Genomic DNA, 22218 nt, shown 5'->3' with positions numbered 1-22218 from the left:
AAGGAAATGAAAACGACACATGCCCTTATTCTTACTTACATCTCAGTTTCGGGATTAAACTAAACATCGTTAACTGCAGAAGACTTGTTAGCAAGAGCCCTAGATATTGGCATGTTACCCTGCTGGTATTCGTAGTTGTTCTGCAGCAGCCTCCAAAAAGGGAAGCCCCAGCCTCAAAATCGCTTAAGCTATACGAGATTGAAATTTACCAATCGACGAGGCCGACTTGATCTTCGTAAAGCGAAAGAGTGAGATTTGTGAGAGATATCACATAAACAATAACAATCAAGCAAGGACAGTGCCGAAGGGGCTTTCATCAAATTTCAATAATCAAAGCACCACAGATAGTCAAATTCATCGCTAAACCATCAAAATTGAAAGAGCAAAAATCAGAAAGAGCCTTACATGTGCTTCGAACATGGTTGCGAATCGAACCGATGGACGATCGGTTGGATTATCACCTCAGCAAAGTACCAGATTCGACACAATCAGCAAAATGGTCTCCGGCGAGTACTTGGTGAGTGGAGGGATGATCTTGCGGAAGAGAGAGACATTCCTCTGTGGCAAGTTGAGCATGTGGACTCGTCGTGGCCCCAGCGGTGACAATGTAGAGGTCGGAGACGTACTGGACGCCATTGGAGAGAGAGAGAGATATATATTTTGGTTCAGATAAGGGTTCAGAGGGGCTTGGATAACCGGAGGGGGGAGAGAGAGAGCTGCCAGTGGCAGCTTTTGTAATTAAATTTAACTCTAGTGGTAAGTTGTAAAGAGGTGACCTTAATTATCATAGGGACATTTGTGTGTTCTGAATTATAATAAGACACTTTAAAATGACCTCTTTTATCATTGGCCCAATTTTATAATATCTAACATAATAACATCTTTAGTTAACATATTTTATATTAGGGTTAAATACTGTTTAGTCCCTGTGTCACGCCCCGAATTTTGAATAATAAGTTCAAATCCGAAACATGAATTAAACCACTTAATCAAATAAACGTTCTGAATTTTTTTCTCAAAACAACCTCACCACACGATACACAAACTTCAAATTTCGAAACCTCGAGTTCATTATTACAATTCACTCTCACAAGAAATATTGTAAAGCTCTAAATGAGCATAACACACCTCACCGGCTCACAAAGCAATTCAGATTGACACAATTGCAGCTACTCTACGCAGCTTGATCTCCGTCCTGATTCTCTTGACCTGTAGGATTACCCGCTACACAATTTGAATAGTGTACCGGGATTGCAACAACACAAACCCGGTAAGCTTTTGACAGCCCGTATGAGTAAACAAGGAATTGCACGACTTTAAAGAACAAATCAATTTAAGTGATTCTTAGTATAAAAATTGAAGTGCACAACGTCACTTCAAACATCAATCAACTCACATCTCACCATGACCATCCAAACAACTAAACTTTCCCTTTCCAGTATATACTCAAGGGTATATGATAGTTATAAAAACCCCTCCACGCAGCATGTCATACTCAAAGACACATAAAAACTTGAGGTTATCCCTCAAACAGTATGATGGCAGACAGACTAGAGCTCTAACTGAATCGTAACCTGTCACCTTGGCCAAGGTTCAATCTTACGATAATACGTGTCATAATCATCGACACACGATGAAGACACCTGCCACTATCATCGACGCACGATGAAAACACTTGCCACTATCATCGACGCACGATGAAAACACTTGCCACAATCATCGACACACGATGAAAATACTTGGCACTTTCATCGACACACGATGAGAACACTTGCCACTTTCATCGACACACGATGAGAACACTTGCCACAATCATCGACACACGATGAGAATACTTGACACCATCATCGACACACGATGAGAACACTTGACACTAACATATAATTCGTCTACACATTTCAACTATCGCACTTTACTCAACTACTCTTTATCACGAACAACTCAATACATCACACAATGTCATAACTTTCAATATATATTTCACGTAAATATATATATATATATACGTAATCACCTACACAAGAGTGACTACTAATACCATCTATAGTTCACATGCAATAAAAACAAGAAATTCATTTTTATACTTAAATTCATTTTCCTTACCTGTGAGTAGTAGCCTTATGAACCGTAGTCGATCAAGTTCATATTATTTCAAAACAAATCTTTATTTTCTTAAAACAATTTTCCACACCTTTATAATTCAATATAAATCACTAAATTTCGGTTCATGAAGGAACCATGTGCGATTTTACTCACCTCGATATTCCCGCTGCGTCTTCAGTTTAACACAATACACACCGAAATCGCTCACCCAAGGGAGACCGTCAATCACCTAATCACACATGACCTTAACTTAGCCAATAACTCAAAAACATATTCAAACGACAATCCAACGGTCGGATCGAAATTAAATGATGATCCAACGGTCGGATCCTCACGGATCGCCCTTAGGATCACCCTCCAAAAATCATCACGAAGATCCAACGGTCGGATCTTCCTGAATCGTCCTTACTAACATCTTCACAATTTTATACGAAAATCCGACGGACGGATTCTCACGAATCGCCTCCCTAATCACTGTTTTGCATTTATACGAAGATCCAACGGTCGGATCTTCGCCCATGACCACACAAAGTCACTGGGACAGTCATAAGATCATCATATCAAAACTACAAGTCCATCTGACGGTCCTAACTTCACATATCACAAATCTAACGATCGAAACTTAAAAATTCATAACTTAATCATACGATATCCAAAAATTGCATATAATATATCAAGATGATCGTATTGAAATATAGAATCTAAAAATGCACAGAAACTATATTTTTGACCCCCGGAGGTGGCCGGAAAGGGCCGCCGGAATTAGTGGCAGAGCCGCCGCCGACCACCGCCAATGGTGTCGGGGCCGGGCTGCTCCTCTTCCTCTCATCATGCTTAACAACTTTCATAACTACCATGTAAGCTGAAAATAACCGGAAGTGGTTGAAATTACCTAAAACAGTCGAGGTGGCCGGAAAATTTCCAGAATCCGGCGAAATTTGCAGAATCCGGCAAGGCTTGATTTCGACGTCAAAACTTCAATTTCAGGCTTTGATCCCTTCTAGAGAGTTGTTAAGAAACTCAAGGTGAACTCATTGGTTCAAGAATCACAGAAAAATATGGTCTGTAGCTCGAGATATACCGATCGAAAGCTTCGGTGGTCGGAAAAATTCCAGAATCCGGCGAGCTTGAGTTTCGACGTAAAAACTTCAACGAAACGCTTCTATTCCTTCTGGAGAGTTGTTCAGAACTTCAAGACGAACTCACTAAGCCAAGAATCACATAAAGAGGTGGTCTGTAACTCGAGATACACGGATCGAAGGGTTGTTTGTCGATCTAAACCAGTCGAGCTCCGATGAACGTGAAATCGTTCTACCCAGGTCTGGTCCTTCTTGGTGCTTGTTCAGAAAGTTGAGGCGAATCCAATGAGACAAGAATCAAGAGAATTGGCGGCCTGTAGCTCAAGATATCGAGATAGAACCAAATCGAGCTCAAAACGGAACCGTGTCCTCCGCCGCCACTGCCGGCCGTGTTGCGGTGCAAGGTTGCCACTGGTAGCTGCGCAAGAACGAGGTGGAACTATAGGAACTGGTCTGGTCTTGATTGGTGGTCGGTGGAGGGAGAGATGAGTTGATGAAGATTGCTCTGTTTCTTGGATGGTTTTCGGACGTGAGACAGAGAGAGTGAGAGAGAGTTGTCTGGTATGATTGAATGATTATTCAATTATGCATAATCATGAATGATGATTAAGACACCGGCCTTGAATCAAGGAACACCCTTCCTTTTAACAAAGGTGTTTGCCACCAACTGTTTTGGTTAAAAGAAAAACCGGTTATTACAATCTACCCTCCTTAAATAAATTTCGTCCCGAAATTTAAGTGCAAGTTAATTGCTCTCGATTACGGTTAACCTAACCATCGAATCTCCATCTTTCCCAAAACTGTAGTAATCTACAAAGCCACAGCCCTTTGTATAAAAATACATTCCTATGGCCACTAAATCCTTTCATCACAAACGTAAACTCACACAACAAGAATTCACAGATGAAATCCTCATTCCCACTTAAGTCATCAACATGACATTCCTTCACCGCATCATTTCTCAAATTTTCAACACAACAATTGCCTCAAGCAACCCACACTCAAATCACCACGTGACATTGCACATATAGCTGTTTTCACACAGATCGTCATCCTGTACTGGCATACAAGCACAGTAAACACTCCCACAAAGCGTTTCGCTACTCAATTAGCATCACTCAAAACAAATCATTCTCAAAAGCACGCCAATAAAACATGTCACCCAGTGATGATGACTTGGGCTTGCTCAATCCTTGGGCTAAGCATTAGGGCTGGCCAATTGGGCCGAAGAAACCGAACCATCCACATTTCGAACCGGCCCGAACCAATTTGGGTTTAACATTTAGGCCTACCATTCGGGCCGAACAATTGGGCTTACTATTTGGGCCTACCAATCGGCCCACCAACTTTCAGCTCGACTACGGTATGAAATTGTACATACCGTAGGTATACCGTATATATGTATGCATACCGTATAGACCGTATATACATATGTATACCGTACAAACCGTATATACGTATGCATACCGTACAAACCGTATATATGTATGCATACCGTACATACCGTATATGCGTCCGTATATCAAGCATATACGAGATCCAAAAAAATTTGTAGGAGGCAAGGTTCGAACTCCCGACCTCGAACACGAAGGTTTTGCTCCCAACCACTGAAGCAAGAGCTGCCTTCATTAATATATGCTCACATGTTATATTTATTATGTCATAAGCGACATAAATAAAATAACGGGGGAGGCAAGGTTCGAAACCTCAACCTGCTGCACGAAACCTTTGTCCCCAACCACTGGAGCACAAGCTGTGCTTAATATAATGTGTACAAATTTTATACTTATTATGTCATAAACGAACATAATAAAAATAAACGAGAGGCGAGGTTCGAACCTCAGACCTCTTGTACACGAACTTTACACTCAACCACTCGAGCACGGCTGCTCACGTTATTATCCATACCAATCCTTTTATTTAAACCAACTGTTTCAACAATTCGGCCCAAAACATCCAAGACTGTTGCAGAAACCCAGCCCAACGTATCCAAAACTGTTTCAGAAATCCGGCCCAACTCATCCAAAACTGTTTCAGAAACTCGGCCCATCATGTCCAAAACTGTTTCTGAAACTCGGCCCATCAGGCCTCCACCCACAGCTACAGTGATGCCTTGATCCGAGACAGGCCCAAATACGGCCCACTTGTGTCACGGCTTATCCCTTCCGTGATTTACGGCAGTCAAATCTGCTTTCGGCTACAGCTGTCTGCCACAGCGCCTCGAGATTCCCTCGGTCCCCTTACACGCTCTCCACGCGCCAACAACTTTTCCGGGTTTCAGGGCGACTTTAATCCAACGCGTAGAATGAATCACAGGAATCGTCCATCCAACGGTGGAGATCTGATCACCTTGTTCTATAAATAGGTGCATTCTGGAGAAAAACTGTTCACACCAAAGAAAAGAAATTTCTCCAGAGTTTTAGCCTTTCTCTCTCAAACTCTTCAGCCTTTCTTTTCTCAAATTTCCAGTCCTTCCCTCACCAATCTTCAATCCTTCTCTCTCAGATCTTCAGCCCTTCTTTCATCTGAGAAGTTCAGATCTCCAACACCACTCTCAACATCATCGTTCTTCAATTTTCACTTCCTCTCAACTCATCACCATGGAACCACGAACTCTGCAACTAATGGAGCTACAAACCCAGCAACAAATCGAGGATGGAGGAAACAACCAAGCAGCCGGGAGTAGTGCCAACACGGATTTCTGGCGAAGCCGTACCAGGTGGATTCCTACTCCAGATCAAATAAGAATCCTCAAGGATCTTTACTACGACAAGGGAGTTAAGACCCCAACTACAGAGCATATTCACGAGATCTGTCTCCAGCTGCAACAGTATGGACAGGTTGAGGGCAAGAATATTTATTTTTGGTTCCAGAATGTCAGGGCTCGAGAGAAGCAGATGAAGAGGTGCAATCAGGCTACTCAAGTGCCCATGGGAACTAGTTCTCCTGGTACTGGTGGATCTATTGATCTCAATTTTGGGTCCACTGGTTCTACTGGTGCTGGTGGATCCATCGACATCAATTTTGGGCCAGCTGGTGGATCCATTGACATCAATTTTGGGTCCACTAGTTCTACTGGTGCTGGTGGATCCATTGATCTCAATTTTGGTTCCACTGCTTCTACTGGTAATGAAGGATTTATTTACTTAAATTTTGTTTCATAATTTTCCTCACCCTTCAATACTAATACCAGTACAACTCTTTTGGCACAACAGGAGGACAATCTTCCATGGAACAACGAGGAGGAGTTCGCCAGGAGTTTGAAACTCTTCCTCTGTTCCCCGTGCACGGCGAGGACGTCTATGGTAACCCGAAGACTACTTCCGAGGAAGGTAGCGCATATGATTACTATTTCGGTGGCTCAGGCGGTTACAACCGTGGATCTCCAATTTCTCTTGAGCTCAGCCTCAACCCATCCGGAGCTACTGATTAGGCTTAGTATAGCGTAGTTCCAATTTCCTTTTTGTAGTATTAAATCAATAAGATGGTGTGCATGTTTTCTTTTCTTTTTGTTTAACCAACAACAACACCAAGGATCGAACCTTGGTCACCCAATACTATTTTCAAAACCATAAACAACTCTACTGCACACATCTTTCATAATGATGCAATAAAAACAATCACTTAAAAAGAATCCAACAATCAATTAAGTCGCATCGAGGTCTAGCTAGTATCCTCTGAGTCAAACCAAACACAAACAATTTCATCGATAGGATTAGGGATTTATAAAGCTAAACACATCCTGAGTTAGCTAGGAAAAACCCACGTCTTTAGAGTTACTCTTATAGAATCTCGATAATTCCATCTATCAATTGCTTCAACAAAAACTCACCACAATTCAATCCCTAACATTTAGCGATTCAGAAATCGAATCAAACTCCATATCACATAGTAATTCACTTGAACCACTATGGATACCTAACAAAGTCACTAAAATCAATATCCGAAATTGCGTTTAACTATATCACCTAAAATCAATCACCAAAGGCACACAAAATTCAATTTCATTCACTTGAACAAAACTATATTCACAAGTCACGGTCAGGTCATCAACCCATGGTGTTCAAATGAATAAACTTCAAATCCAGTTTTCCTTGTGAATCGTAACGTATCGTTCCAAAATGATGCAAGCAACATCAACCACGTATATAAGACACATCTCGCGAACTCAATTCAAATTCCGAATCACCAAAACTACTACTAATTCCAATTCTACCAACAATCCTGATTCTGAAGGAATTATAGTACTCAACGACAACCCAAAACAATGGTCTCTCATCTCTAACCATCGAGCACAAAATAAAACTCTTGTCTCGCACCTTAAACCCTGCTTAACAACTTACAAGTACAAGGAAGAAGTAACCACAATAATTTCTTCCCTAACCTCAACCCTACTAACAAACTCCACAAGGACATCTCATTACAAAACAAGATATTTAATCCTTGATACGTACATCCCATCCAAACATCTGTACGTCCAACTTAAGAAGACAAAATTTATAACAATTCATACTCGTATCCACACTAGGTACGTGCATAGGTTAACATCATGCCTTCAACCAAACACTTCAACATCCAAAAGGACCTCACTTCCATAAAACAAATCTCACCGACTCATCAGAGTTAAATCTAGAGGTCTCTATTCCTCGAAGATTACAACCTGCGGAAACTAAACTTATTCTAATACGAACTTAGAAGACAACTCTACGGTTCTAAGTACTACCCCTTTCGAATATCCATCCCTATGAAGTATAGTATGCTTGGCTAATACACGTATAACACTTAAAACGCAGTATAAGTCAATATAAGTCCATATTAACCAAGTCGATACTACAGGGAAGGTATTCACGTTCCTAAAACGACCTAGCGGCCTAAACAACTCTCAACACTCACGCATACCCAATGACTTAGCCAATACCGAAGAGCACACGATGGGGATCCGCTGCAGACGGGCCATCACTCGGAAAGTATTGACACATCACCGAATATGCACCTTACGCTCTGATACCAAACTGTCACGCCCCGAATTTTGAATAATAAGTTCAAATCCGAAACATGAATTAAACCACTTAATCAAATAAACGTTCTGAATTTTTTTCTCAAAACAACCTCACCACACGATACACAAACTTCAAATTTCGAAACCTCGAGTTCATTATTACAATTCACTCTCACAAGAAATATTGTAAAGCTCTAAATGAGCATAACACACCTCACCGGCTCACAAAGCAATTCAGATTGATACAATTGCAGCTACTCTACGCAGCTCGATCTCCGTCCTGATTCTCTTGACCTGTAGGATTACCCGCTACACAATTTGAATAGTGTACCGGGATTGCAACAACACAAACCCGGTAAGCTTTTGACAGCCCGTATGAGTAAACAAGGAATTGCACGACTTTAAAGAACAAATCAATTTAAGTGATTCTTAGTATAAAAATTGAAGTGCACAACGTCACTTCAAACATCAATCAACTCACATCTCACCATGACCATCCAAACAACTAAACTTTCCCTTTCCAGTATATACTCAAAGGTATATGATAGTTATAAAAACCCCTCCACGCAGCATGTCATACTCAAAGACACATAAAAACTTGAGGTTATCCCTCAAACAGTATGATGGCAGACAGACTAGAGCTCTAACTGAATCGTAACCTGTCACCTTGGCCAAGGTTCAATCTTACGATAATACGTGTCATAATCATCGACACACGATGAAGACACCTGCCACTATCATCGACGCACGATGAAAACACTTGCCACTATCATCGACGCACGATGAAAACACTTGCCACAATCATCGACACACGATGAAAATACTTGGCACTTTCATCGACACACGATGAGAACACTTGCCACTTTCATCGACACACGATGAGAACACTTGCCACAATCATCGACACACGATGAGAATACTTGACACCATCATCGACACACGATGAGAACACTTGACACTAACATATAATTCGTCTACACATTTCAACTATCGCACTTTACTCAACTACTCTTTATCACGAACAACTCAATACATCACACAATGTCATAACTTTCAATATATATTTCACGTAAATATATATATATATATACGTAATCACCTACACAAGAGTGACTACTAATACCATCTATAGTTCACATGCAATAAAAACAAGAAATTCATTTTTATACTTAAATTCATTTTCCTTACCTGTGAGTAGTAGCCTTATGAACCGTAGTCGATCAAGTTCATATTATTTCAAAACAAATCTTTATTTTCTTAAAACAATTTTCCACACCTTTATAATTCAATATAAATCACTAAATTTCGGTTCATGAAGGAACCATGTGCGATTTTACTCACCTCGATATTCCCGCTGCGTCTTCAGTTTAACACAATACACACCGAAATCGCTCACCCAAGGGAGACCGTCAATCACCTAATCACACATGACCTTAACTTAGCCAATAACTCAAAAACATATTCAAACGACAATCCAACGGTCGGATCGAAATTAAATGATGATCCAACGGTCGGATCCTCACGGATCGCCCTTAGGATCACCCTCCAAAAATCATCACGAAGATCCAACGGTCGGATCTTCCTGAATCGTCCTTACTAACATCTTCACAATTTTATACGAAAATCCGACGGACGGATTCTCACGAATCGCCTCCCTAATCACTGTTTTGCATTTATACGAAGATCCAACGGTCGGATCTTCGCCCATGACCACACAAAGTCACTGGGACAGTCATAAGATCATCATATCAAAACTACAAGTCCATCTGACGGTCCTAACTTCACATATCACAAATCTAACGATCGAAACTTAAAAATTCATAACTTAATCATACGATATCCAAAAATTGCATATAATATATCAAGATGATCGTATTGAAATATAGAATCTAAAAATGCACAGAAACTATATTTTTGACCCCCGGAGGTGGCCGGAAAGGGCCGCCGGAATTAGTGGCAGAGCCGCCGCCGACCACCGCCAATGGTGTCGGGGCCGGGCTGCTCCTCTTCCTCTCATCATGCTTAACAACTTTCATAACTACCATGTAAGCTGAAAATAACCGGAAGTGGTTGAAATTACCTAAAACAGTCGAGGTGGCCGGAAAATTTCCAGAATCCGGCGAAATTTGCAGAATCCGGCAAGGCTTGATTTCGACGTCAAAACTTCAATTTCAGGCTTTGATCCCTTCTAGAGAGTTGTTAAGAAACTCAAGGTGAACTCATTGGTTCAAGAATCACAGAAAAATATGGTCTGTAGCTCGAGATATACCGATCGAAAGCTTCGGTGGTCGGAAAAATTCCAGAATCCGGCGAGCTTGAGTTTCGACGTAAAAACTTCAACGAAACGCTTCTATTCCTTCTGGAGAGTTGTTCAGAACTTCAAGACGAACTCACTAAGCCAAGAATCACATAAAGAGGTGGTCTGTAACTCGAGATACACGGATCGAAGGGTTGTTTGTCGATCTAAACCAGTCGAGCTCCGATGAACGTGAAATCGTTCTACCCAGGTCTGGTCCTTCTTGGTGCTTGTTCAGAAAGTTGAGGCGAATCCAATGAGACAAGAATCAAGAGAATTGGCGGCCTGTAGCTCAAGATATCGAGATAGAACCAAATCGAGCTCAAAACGGAACCGTGTCCTCCGCCGCCACTGCCGGCCGTGTTGCGGTGCAAGGTTGCCACTGGTAGCTGCGCAAGAACGAGGTGGAACTATAGGAACTGGTCTGGTCTTGATTGGTGGTCGGTGGAGGGAGAGATGAGTTGATGAAGATTGCTCTGTTTCTTGGATGGTTTTCGGACGTGAGACAGAGAGAGTGAGAGAGAGTTGTCTGGTATGATTGAATGATTATTCAATTATGCATAATCATGAATGATGATTAAGACACCGGCCTTGAATCAAGGAACACCCTTCCTTTTAACAAAGGTGTTTGCCACCAACTGTTTTGGTTAAAAGAAAAACCGGTTATTACACCCTGTACTTTGCCTCTCTCATCGTTTCAGTCCATGACATTCTAATTTAATCTAAAAACTCTCTGACCTCACAATTTCCCTCCAATAGGTCCATTCCGCGTCAAATTAGGAGTTGGCATTGGGTGAAATGTTCAATATACCCCTCTGTTATTTTTTTTTCCTTTTTAATGTCTTTTTTGCTTTTTCTTCTTTTTTTCTTGTTCCTTTTTAATTTCTTTTTTCCTTTTTTCTTTTCTTTTCGTTCTGCCTACTTTCTCATTCCTCAACCCACCAATCACATTCCGATCAAACTCCACGACCCATCTGTTTCTCTCCCCAAATTGAAACCAAACCCAGCAAAGACCTAGCTTGGCGGTGTATAGATGGACATCGAGCAAAAGCAAGAGGCTAGGAGCTGATCGATCACTTCTTCACCTTCTCTAAAGCCATCTCCCTCCGTTTTCTTTTAGCGGATCCGCCCTCGTCTCCATCGTCGCCGACGCCATCTCTCAAACATAAGCAGATCCCACTCAGCTCGGAAATTCGCCGCTCAACCACTCCCCTCTTGTTTTCACAGCCTACTTCTCTCTCTCCCACTCAAATCCCACTTTCTCTCTCCACATCAGGCCTCAATTTGGAAACTTTTCACTGAAAACTACCATTTTTTCAGACTCTGAGGTTTTTGGGTCTTGCTCAAAATGGTGATTTGGATTTTGGGTCTGGTTGAAATGGTGGTTTTTGATGGCCAAGTTGACCAAAACCAGAAGTGAAGAAGAAGAATAGTGATGGAAAAGAAAAATGACCGCCGGCGTGGAGAACAATAATTGGGGTTTCGGGTCGATCTGGATTGGTTCGCTGACGTGGCGCTACTGATGCAGCAGGATATGATAGTCATTAAAAAGAAAAAAGGAAAAAGAAAAAAAAAAGGAAAAAAGAAATTAAAAAGGAAAAAAGAAAAATAAAAAAAAAAGGAAAAAAGAAATTAAAAAGGAAAAAGAAAAAAGAAAAAAAAGAAATTAAATAGGAAAAAAAGAAACTAAAAAGGAAAAAGAAAAAAAAAGGAAAAAAAGAAATTAAAAAGGAAAAAGAAATAACAGAGGGATATATTGGACATTTCACCCAAGGCCAACTCCTAATTTGATGCGGAAGAGATTTATTAGAGGGAAATTGTGAGATCATGGAGTTTTTTAGATTAAATTAGAATGTCAGGGACTGAAACGATGAAAGAGGCAAAGTACATGGACTAAACAGTATTTAACCCTTTATATTATGATTATAAAATTCAAGGAATCCGTGGCATCACGCAGGATGCTTACCTAATGTTACTTTATTAACAGCCTAACAGGTGATATATCAGCCAAAAAAAAAAAGAAAAAAAAAAAAGGGGCCTGCAAATTGAAGTTGGACTATGTCTGAAAAATATAGCCCAAGCTCGTGTTTGAATCAGACCCACTTTAGAAACATGGTACGATGATCCATTTTTATATCCAAACCTCAAGCATTTGTTTGAAATCTGAGAGCGCCGAAGTTGCATGTAAATCCGAAAAAGAAATCATCGTCTCATTAGGTTTTCTTAATTTTAACCTAAACCTCTCTCACTTCCAAGCAATTAATCATGTCCAACCCGGGACCTGAAATACTACGATCGACGGATTTTCCTCTGAAGATCTTTATGCAGTTAACATGTTCGATAAAATGACACAGAGAGAGGTTGTTGGAGACTTGGAGCTTCTGGTACAAATTGAAAGTGATAGAAGATAGAGAACAATGCAATACAGCCTGCTCGAAAGGTTAGCCACAAAAAAGAATACAACTTTTCTTTCTCTAGATGGAAATCTTTGTTTAGAATATGCTTTGATTTACTACAGATTCTACCAGTTAACAAGGAAATCAAATGCAGATTTTGAGGACTATTTGTCATGAAAGTCGGCTGAGAGTGGTTGGAAACTCCAAAAGGATACTTTCATCGACAGCAGAATCAGCAGATATTGTCTCATAGGCGGCATACTCACAAGGTTCGACTTCAACTTATTTGATAAATGTGCCATTTGGAAGTTTATTTTGGTTCAATTCAAATGCTGAAGTAGATTCTGATCATGAATTACTATTACTTATGAAGTCCTTGGTTTAAAATAACATCATAAAACTTGGCAAAGCTAAATAACCAAGCACTAAAACAAATCTTAAATTCCGGATAACATACAATTTATTTTAAACCGAATACTATTTGCACGAAATAAGGTGTAACCTTTCACGCTATACCTAACCAAATATTCCAAATACCCTTTCATGCTAAGTTATCGCGACCAGACATAAGGTGGTGATCCGATCCTTTATGCTTCAGGTGCATGTTTGTTACCTGGAGTTGCAAAAAACCACTATAATGAATAGTATGTATGTAAAACTAGAACAACATTCAAGTAAGATAAATATAATAACACCAGACCAAACAGAACAAACTAGTTTTTGTATATATAAATGTATGTCCAGGGAGAAACCAAGACTAAACAGGACAAACAGGACATACCTAAAAATGTGATCAGAGGAGTCCCAGGCTCCCAGCTGCTGCAAAGTCATTCTGAATGTCACCTGTATTCCTTAGGCACATCAGTTCACTCTATATTTCTGGAGGTTCTTTAAATGTTCCAATCCAGTAGTGCTTGTAAAGTTGTTGCAAAATTTAATCTCAAACTCCCTAAGATTTTGCATTGCTCCTTCATGCAAATCCAATTTCCCCAGAGTATCTAGATTCCAAAGTTTGAGAACAAAAAGCAGGGGAAAATAATCAGTAGAGCATACCATTCCTGTTCCTTGATAAGAACCAGACTTCAGAGAAAGTGATTTCAGCTTTGGAAGCTTCCCTAACTCTGGCATTGGATCTTTTCTGAGGCTAGAAGCTGCTAAGGTAAGATGAGTGAGGCTTTCAGGCAGTCGAGTGATGAATGAGTATTCAAGCTTTCCAAATAAATATAGGCTGTGCAGGTTCTTAAGGTCTGAGATACGCTCTAGCTTTGGAAGTTCACCATTTGCACTAAATGATTTCAACTTTAAAGACTGTAAACATGTTAGCTTCACAATCCACTTTTCCAACACCTTTTGCTCTGTTGGTTTCAGCTGGAATGCCAATTCCAGTTTTCGAAGGTGGATCAACTTGTCAAGCCGGTCCTTTACAAGGTTAATCTTACCCAAGAATATACCTGATAGTGTCTGCAGATTCCTCATTGAAATGGCCGTTGGTAAAGCCATAAATTTGATTCGACATCTCTGGTGCATGTATAGATGCCGAAGATTCTTCAGTTTCCAAATTGAACCAGGGAGAGTGTGAACATGAGTATGCTTCAAATCCAGGGTTTGAAGATTCACCAAGTTCCCTATAGATGCTGGAATCGTCTCCAGCTCAGTCCGTCTTAAGCCAAGATATGCCAGCTGCTTTAGTTTTCCAAGGATTGTCGGCAATTGAGAGACGCTTACACATTCAAAGTCTAGAACCAGTAGCTGCGAGAAGGCACCAGCCATAATGCGTCTGCCAAGAAATTCACCTTCCATTCTTGGTTTGTTTCCTTCTCCATTCTCAAAAACTAGAATTCTTTCTTTCCTCAAAGCATTTGGCAAACTTGTGTTGAGACCATGAATGGGAAGGAAACTGGCACCAGTACCATTATCATCAAACTGAAAGGCAAGTTGCCCTTCAAAACCTGTAGTTGCGTATGAGAATGATTGTTTGGCTTTGTCTTCAAACAAGAGATCATGCACAGCAGGAGGCATGCGACATGTCTTGAACATTCCATTAGGCTTCCTTTGAACTACTTGAATCATACTCCGGCCAATCAACTCTGATAAATACTCCAATGCTACACTTTCTAGATTTATTTTCTGATCTCTGCTTAATTGTACAAACCCTTGTGCAACTAAGGAAGCCAGAATTCTTCTAATGGGGATTTCAGATTCTCTAGGGAAGAGTTTGAAATAAGAAAAACATTTTCTCAGAATCATATGGAACTGCAACTCTTCTTCAATCATTGCCAGATTCTCTGACCATGGACTTTGGTTCTGTCCTTGAGTGATACGGTCAACCGCCCTGAAAACTTCCTCGGATGTGACTTTCTTCCCCCACAGTAGAAAGCCAACAGTCATGATGTCAAGTGGGAGGCCTCCAAGTTTCCATCCTACAACTTCCTTTGCACTAGTCATTTCTTCAGCAGAGAACTCCACCATTTGGCTAAAAAGCTCCCAGCTCTCTTCTTTAGTTCGTAGCCGAACTTGGTGGGGAATGCTATTTTGATCAGCATTTGAACCAACGGTCTTGTTGCGTGTGATTAGAACAATACTCCCATTTCTCCCTGGGGAAAATGCTGTCTTGAGAGCATACATTTCTTTGTTTGACGAGACATTGTCAAAAATTAAGAGGCACCTGGAGTTTTTCATACCAAGTTCCTTGAAGAAATCCTGCATTGATTTCATCAACAGTTGTTTTTCGTACCCCTTATTTTGCGTCTCCAGCACCTGGTTTCCCGCACTACTGAAAAGTGCGTTTTCATCATCATACTGTTGAGGTATAGATACCCAACGACGGACTTTAAAATGGCTTCGAATGGCATCATGGTCATATACTTTCTTGGCCAGTGTGGTCTTACCGATGCCTTTCATCCCCACAATGGATATGATAGAACTAGCAGATCCACTCTCAGTAGTGAGAGTTGAGACCAGTGCATGTATGTCTTCTTCCAAACCAACTACCGAGCATGAATCCACCCTTACCTCAATTGAATATACTTGTAGGCATCTCAGAAGAAGACTAAGAGTATTCTTAATTCGGGTTAATATCATTCTTGAGGGAATGTTTGACATCAATTGCTGGTCTGCTTCGGATGCTTTTTTTTTCAGTAGCTCCCAGCAAGTATTTCTTAAATTAACAGCACCATAATCTTCAGTTCCTTTTGTATGTTGCAAGAGTTTATGAACCTGCTCCAATTCATCTTGTACTGAGTTGGTGCTTGTTTCTTGCACTTGACTGAGCCAATTACGAATGTTCCTGACCGGAGATGACAAACAAGTATCATCTGTAGTTGGAAGGTATTGAGAGGCATGCTGTTGAGGAAACCTGTTGGCAGATTTTGATGATTGTCGCCGGATGAATTTGATACCATATTTTTCTTTTGTTTCCTGAAGGTCAGAGATGCGGGCGCCAATGTGCATTATACCCTTCTTAAGCTTCCGCCTGGCCATCCCATCACTGAATTCTGAAAGCCACATTCTCTGATTTCTGTTGATGACAGCCTTTGCTTCCTCAATGGTTTCAATTGCTTCTGTCATCCAGCACCTTTCCATATCACTTTCCACCACTTTGAGCCGCTGTAAATCTTCCATGAAAGCATGCAGTAGCTGTAAATGCATCGCGGCGGACTTTATTTGCTCATGATGAATGCCACACAACAAATCTAGGTGTCCAGTCGTCACGTACTTTGGATATAAAGTCAATTCATCAGCTCTTGGTGGTCTGGACCTGACCGACTCAATCTCATCAACACTGAATCTATTCATAAGGCTTCTGATCTTGGACCTTGACTGCTCCAGTGATACATTAATGTCACTGGCACCTGTGGTCTGCTTCACTCCTTTCCGATTCATCCCAACAATATTATTTATCCTCTGCTCGAACATGTTCATTGCAAGGACAGCATCAACCACCGCTACCGGATCAAGAATGACGTAAAGAAGCCGCTTGTGATAACTTCTTCTCTTCGTCAGTTTTGCAAAGCTTTGAAGGGCCAAGGTTGCTTCATCAGCAACAGTTCTTGCTCTCTTCTTCCAGTTTTCCTCCCTCTCCTTCATTACTTGCATAGTCACTCCAATTTCCTGTGTTATTTGATTCCCTGACATGGTAACCTCGTCAAAATCTTTAAGAAGAGCACTCAAAAACTTCAGTTCTCTTTTAATCCACTTGTACTTCCCCTTTGAGTATCTGTAAGCAAGTTCGCTTGCGACGACACAAAGGACGTAAAACCCAAGGAAAATGCAACAGAGGTCGAATACTCCGGCCATGGGGGGGGGGGGGGGGGTGCTTCTCCTCCAAAATGTAGCTGCAACTTGAATCAGATACAGTGGCAATGTCGATGTGAAAAATTGGATTAATGCAAGAATGGGGGTGTGACTGGATTAGATTTAATAAATTCTGGACTTGAATCTGTAAGCATTAATGGCAGCTAGAAATTGGAATTCTGATTCTGCATTTAAAACTTAATCTCCAGTTGTCTTTGAATATAGTTTTTTTTTTAAATTTAATTCAATAACTGCAACACACCCCCAAGTTGTCACCCATGAATCACATTTCATTTTGAGATGGGTCAACTATTCAAGCGTTGGATTATTGACCCTCCAGCTACATCGAGAAGGTAGAAGACTCTATCACAATTGAAAATTAATGTCATATTCTTTAATACAGCCCCGCTCAACTTGTCATGTTGTTAAGTTGTTTTAATATTTCTTTCTATTCTAATTTTGTCCTTTTTTTCCTTCTGTAATTGTGATTACAGCCTCACGTTATCACACACTGTACCGACAAATTGGTACTTAAAAATCAATGGACGACTTTTAGTACCTATAAGGCTATAAGTGTAATAGTTAAGATGAAATTATGAAGTTGTGAGACTTGAATAGTATCTCAGTTAGTTTTTTCTCAGTTATTAATAAAATAAAAGTTTTCAAACTCAATAGTATCTCAACTGATACTAGCAATCTTATGCATGTGTTATTGCAGAAAAAATAAAGTAGGAGGAAAATGGGAACTATATGATTACTTATTACTTATTTTATTTTGTAATCGTCACAGTTGTTATTGACGACTATACTGATTTTTCAAGAAAAAATTTAACATTTTGAGGTTGTTTACATAGAAAACTTCATCAGGGCCTAATATCTGAGTATGCCTATGATTATTTACAGACCGGAAAGTAAAGAAGCAAGACCCTCCGGACGAAGTGATTAGCACTTGGTATTAGTACTAGTTAACATAGAATATCGGATGGAAGAAAACTAAATTTTCATGAAATAGCTCAAAGAAAATCTCATTTTAGCCTATAACAAGTTTTACTCATGTGTATTATAAAAGCTAAAAAGACCATCAAACTATAGTAACTATGCCTAAATTGAGCAATTTCTGTAGATACCAAATTGTTATATGACATCAACTTCACAAGAACAAACAGTCTCAAGATGGGCAGGATAAAACCATCACCCCCATTGAAAATGCAATAAGAATTCATATTAATGGACATGGCTTTTTATTGCATACATTAACACATACATATATAGATAGATATACAGAAGCACAAGGCTACCAGCCTACTCATTAAGGCACTGATGAAAGGCAAAAGGGAGCAAACTAAATGCAAAGGAGAAGAATCATGTTGATTAGGTGACTAGCTACATAGGAATTAGTACGCTTCTGCTGTCGAAATATTTTTCCCAGCATGTTGTTATTTTGCTTGCCAGCCTATTCTTTTCACCAAACATTAAACAAAGCTCTAGAATGACCCTTTTCACGCTGTTCAGTTATTCCAAGATGTGCCATAAGAAACCAGACATGAGTGAGCAGCTCTCCACCTCGCCTGAGTTGCTGACCATGATGATTCCATCGACATTGACTGGCTGCATAACATAGCATTTCCACCCATACATGACTCATTAACTCCCACTTCTTTGTATTCTCCCATTTTTCCTTCTTTTCCAGCGATTGCAAAGCTTTAGCAAGTCTGCATGCATCAAATAGCACCGACTTGCTTTTGTCTCCTTTTATTTCAGCCGGACGAATTACAGTGCTCACCTCAAGTAAATTCTCGCAAGCCAGCTCGTAGTTTCTTGTGCAATTTCTTTGTTCAAAGAACTTATTGGCTTCAGCACATGTGTCTTTCAACCTGATTTTTGCAATCCCATTGGGAAGCATAAAGGGACGCTTGACTAGGAGATAGAACATATACTCTGATAACATCTTGCTGTCTTCACAATTCGAGTCATGGAACTTGTTTGAGTACTTCTTCATATCATCATAATAGCAGACGTCTGTCGCAATATGCCAAAGAAGAATGCTCTTATCGAATTCTTCTTCAATGCTCCAGCCAAGTTTCTCATGAAGATCCTCATTAATAAGAACCCAATCACCCCTACGAGCACATAGTTCCTTGCAAGCACCAAATTCCGTCGCACTCTTTGATTTCTTCAAAAGCTGCTGAAATATTAGTTCTTTCAACTCTCCAGGAACCTCCTCTGAATTCTTGGACATTTTGGATCTCCAAGGGATCTTCACAGGCTTCTCCTCAAGAAAAGGTCTCAGTAAATTGTAACGTGTAAACATATTAGACCACCTTTTTCTCTGAGCAGAGGAAGACAAGAGAGGTGAAATAACTGGATACAAGAAACCCACCTCCCAGAACTTGCTCAGCCATAGCATTGCCCAATCTGAGCAAAGTAATTTAATTCCAGCAGAGACTTCTAAAATGACAGCTCCGGCCAGCAATATGTACGTGATGATCATGTTTTCCCTTTTGTAATCATGCGTGTCGATGATGATCAAGAAGGCCACAGAAACAGAAATGACTGTGACTGAACTGATAAACCGCAGGAAGGCACCCTTGGCATTATAAAGAACTGCCTTGGTATAAAACAAATCATACATAAAACCGAGCTCAATCTCAATAACTCTGAAAGCTTCATCAGAGGATCTGTTCTTGAAGAAGGATTGGCTGTAAAAAATTTCAGAGATGCCGAGTACGAGATCAGCAAATAGTCGCTTGAAAAACTGAGCCTCGAAGAAATGATGGGCATGTCGCAAATTGGCTGCATTTGAAATGATGTTGTGAGCTGTAGGGGTGAAGGAATAATCAGCTCCGGTGGGAACTTCAATCACTCTCCCTAAGTTAACCTCCAATCCTTGATTCTTTTTGGATAGGTATTCATCCATGAATTTGGAGTAGTTCGGCCCAGGGTCAGGATCAGCAAACATAGACTCTCTGAAGTGCTTACTGCTTGCAGACCTGAAAACCCAAGTTCGTTCCGCAAATTTGATAATCCCGGAGGCAAAGATTGGAATAGCTAGATAGTTAAGCGCATGATCAGACCAAGCTCTTAAAATGACATAAAAAGCTATAGTCACCTGAACCACTAGTACTAATAGGTGCCTCCACCACAACTCATTGTCTTCCAATGAGTATGCGGTAATGGTGTCTTGGCCACCAAGGTGAAGCAGCAGAAAAGGAGCCCAGAATGCCGAGAGAACCTGGTTAGGGTCTACAGATTTGATTCCATTCTCCTTAGAATTGCTGGAACTGGAGAGTATGCTGAGCGAGACTGTTGCAACCCAATCTGCAGACAAGTAGGCAAGCCACAGTAACTTGAGCCATTTGCTGGTGCAGAACTTTCTCCAGTTGCCGAACAGCATGAGAATGGCCTGTAACATGAGGCTTGATAGCACCATAACACGGATTTCCCACAAGTTCCATAATATGCTCAGGTTTTCTGGGAAAATCTGCATCACTCCCTCGTTTTGGTGCAGATGGTGAACTGGCAAAACCTCAAAATGGATATGTCATTGAAACGATATGAATAGAATAATAAAGAAGCTAGTCCGCATTGTAATCCCTTGATTATTTTACTTTTATCAATGATTTTCTTCCCTAAAAAAAAAAAAAAAAGAGTGAACTTTTGCATATTATGTTGCCGAAGTATTTAAGATTTCTTTATTTATTTTTTCTTATTCGTGTATGAACTCTTTTGTACCTGTCATAACTTATGGTGGATTTGTTTCACTTAAATATTGTGGTTTGTATGACACATTAGAAAAAAAAATCAGATATGAAGGTAGAGTATTTTCAGTCGATACTATTTGCAGCTTATTTCTGGTCATATTCAAGCAACTAGCCAATTGACAACGGGTACCATGCAAAATATCATTCAATATCTTTGCATATTGAAATGTTTTGGTGCCCAATGCAAGTTGCATTGTGCCCCTATAGTGATAGGTTAAGTGACACCTTGTTGGGTCAATAGTTACTTGCTCAAGCACAGTGTCCTTACCTGTTTTCGACGAAGCCTGCTTACTTCATGATCTTGTTACCAGGTTCTCTATGCAGAAGCTTGTGGCGCAACTCGGTCAGTTTCTTTCTCCACCACCGATGCCAGCAGTTACTTCGTCAAGGCAAGGGATGGCGGTGGACTTACCTACTATTTCTGGTGTGAAGAAAGATGCACCTATGGTGCTAGTGACGTATAGCAAGCAGCCTAAACAGACAGGGGAGCCTTCTTTGCCTATTACTCTAGATTTTGAGCTTACCTAGCTTTCCCCCAGAATGTGGGTGCCCTTGCGGTGTCCCTCCAAAGAAGCGTAAGGCTAGAAGGCTCGCTGGGGCTCAAACAGGGCCGGCCCTGACATTTTGAGGGTCTGAGGCGAACAATAGAAATGTGGCTAGGAGATAGTTTTTTACTTGATTTTTTTTCTTCAAATAACTACATATTGTTGTAGTATATATGAAACATGTTGTATTGTTCATTGTATAAAATGTCTATGTCATGTATAAAGATAAGTATTTGAGTGAATAGCATAGGTATAGTGACTTGTGAGTCAAGCTTTATGCCAATGGGGAACAAGTGTGGCAATCATCATCACAAACCACAATGTGGAGCTGCAAATGGAGATGCCACAATGGAAGGCTACAAATGAAGATGTCATCAAGTTGTATCATTATTTACTTCAAATGTATCCCTATAAATACCTCCTATTGAATGAAATGAAAGACACTTGAATCTCTATTCCCTCTCTCTCTCTGTCAATTTTGCTTGTCCTTAAACACGTTATCAGCACGAAATTGCTCTAGAATTAGAATCGAAATTGAAAAGAGTAGAGGGAGTTCAAAATCCGATCGAAGTCATTTTTCCAAACCAACAGAAAACCTCCAAACCCTAGCTCATATCAAAGCCCTTGATCCAAGAAGCCCAGAACCGGTTTTAGAACCTCCAAAACCGGCCGGAAACCGCCTGAACCGGCCACCGGAAAAACTGAACCGCTGCCGGACCGCTGTCGAGTCCTGCCGAAGTGCTGCC

General features: G+C 40.5%; 2 protein-coding genes and 3 long non-coding RNA genes across 6 annotated transcripts; 1 reads left to right on the top strand and 4 right to left on the bottom strand.

Annotated features, from left to right (window-relative positions):
- Positions 1 to 1188: 1188 nt before the first annotated feature.
- LOC133741423 (uncharacterized) lies at positions 1189 to 3862 on the bottom strand. Its single transcript, XR_009861914.1, has 3 exons — positions 2996 to 3862; positions 2257 to 2332; positions 1189 to 1224 (listed from the first exon to the last, which is right to left on the bottom strand). It is a non-coding gene; the product is annotated as an uncharacterized LOC133741423 (long non-coding RNA).
- Positions 3863 to 8448: 4586 nt separating this feature from the next.
- LOC133741416 (uncharacterized) lies at positions 8449 to 11128 on the bottom strand. Its single transcript, XR_009861906.1, has 3 exons — positions 10262 to 11128; positions 9523 to 9598; positions 8449 to 8490 (listed from the first exon to the last, which is right to left on the bottom strand). It is a non-coding gene; the product is annotated as an uncharacterized LOC133741416 (long non-coding RNA).
- Positions 11129 to 12566: 1438 nt separating this feature from the next.
- LOC133725485 (uncharacterized) lies at positions 12567 to 21576 on the top strand. Of its 2 annotated transcripts, XR_009854477.1 has the most exons (3): positions 12567 to 12917; positions 13028 to 13142; positions 21239 to 21576. It is a non-coding gene; the product is annotated as an uncharacterized LOC133725485 (long non-coding RNA). The 2 variants fall into 2 exon arrangements; XR_009854478.1 differs by lacking the exon at positions 21239 to 21576 and having other exon boundaries at positions 13028 to 13224.
- LOC133725483 (putative inactive disease susceptibility protein LOV1) lies at positions 13383 to 17184 on the bottom strand. Its single transcript, XM_062152763.1, has 2 exons — positions 13655 to 17184; positions 13383 to 13486 (listed from the first exon to the last, which is right to left on the bottom strand). Exon 1 carries the CDS (start codon positions 17167 to 17169, stop codon positions 13735 to 13737), a length of 3435 nt encoding a protein of 1144 aa, XP_062008747.1. The 5' UTR covers positions 17170 to 17184; the 3' UTR covers positions 13383 to 13486; positions 13655 to 13734.
- LOC133725484 (uncharacterized) lies at positions 17890 to 20764 on the bottom strand. The gene has a single exon (XM_062152764.1). The coding sequence runs from the start codon at positions 20651 to 20653 to the stop codon at positions 18629 to 18631; it is 2025 nt and encodes a 674-aa protein (XP_062008748.1). The 5' UTR covers positions 20654 to 20764; the 3' UTR covers positions 17890 to 18628.
- Positions 21577 to 22218: the final 642 nt, after the last annotated feature.

Source organism: Rosa rugosa, chromosome 1, assembly GCF_958449725.1.
Source record: "Rosa rugosa chromosome 1, drRosRugo1.1, whole genome shotgun sequence".
In the NCBI taxonomy this organism is placed as follows: Eukaryota; Viridiplantae; Streptophyta; class Magnoliopsida; order Rosales; family Rosaceae; genus Rosa; species Rosa rugosa.
The sequence above is the reverse complement of the archived record's forward strand: the minus strand, read 5'-3'. Positions and strand labels throughout refer to the sequence as shown.

Bases quoted from the DNA above. Each gene is read 5' to 3' on its own strand.
- LOC133725484 (XM_062152764.1), bottom strand. From the start codon at position 20,653: ATGCAGATTTTCCCAGAAAACCTGAGCATATTATGGAACTTGTGGGAA.
- LOC133725483 (XM_062152763.1), bottom strand. From the start codon at position 17,169: ATGGCCGGAGTATTCGACCTCTGTTGCATTTTCCTTGGGTTTTACGTC.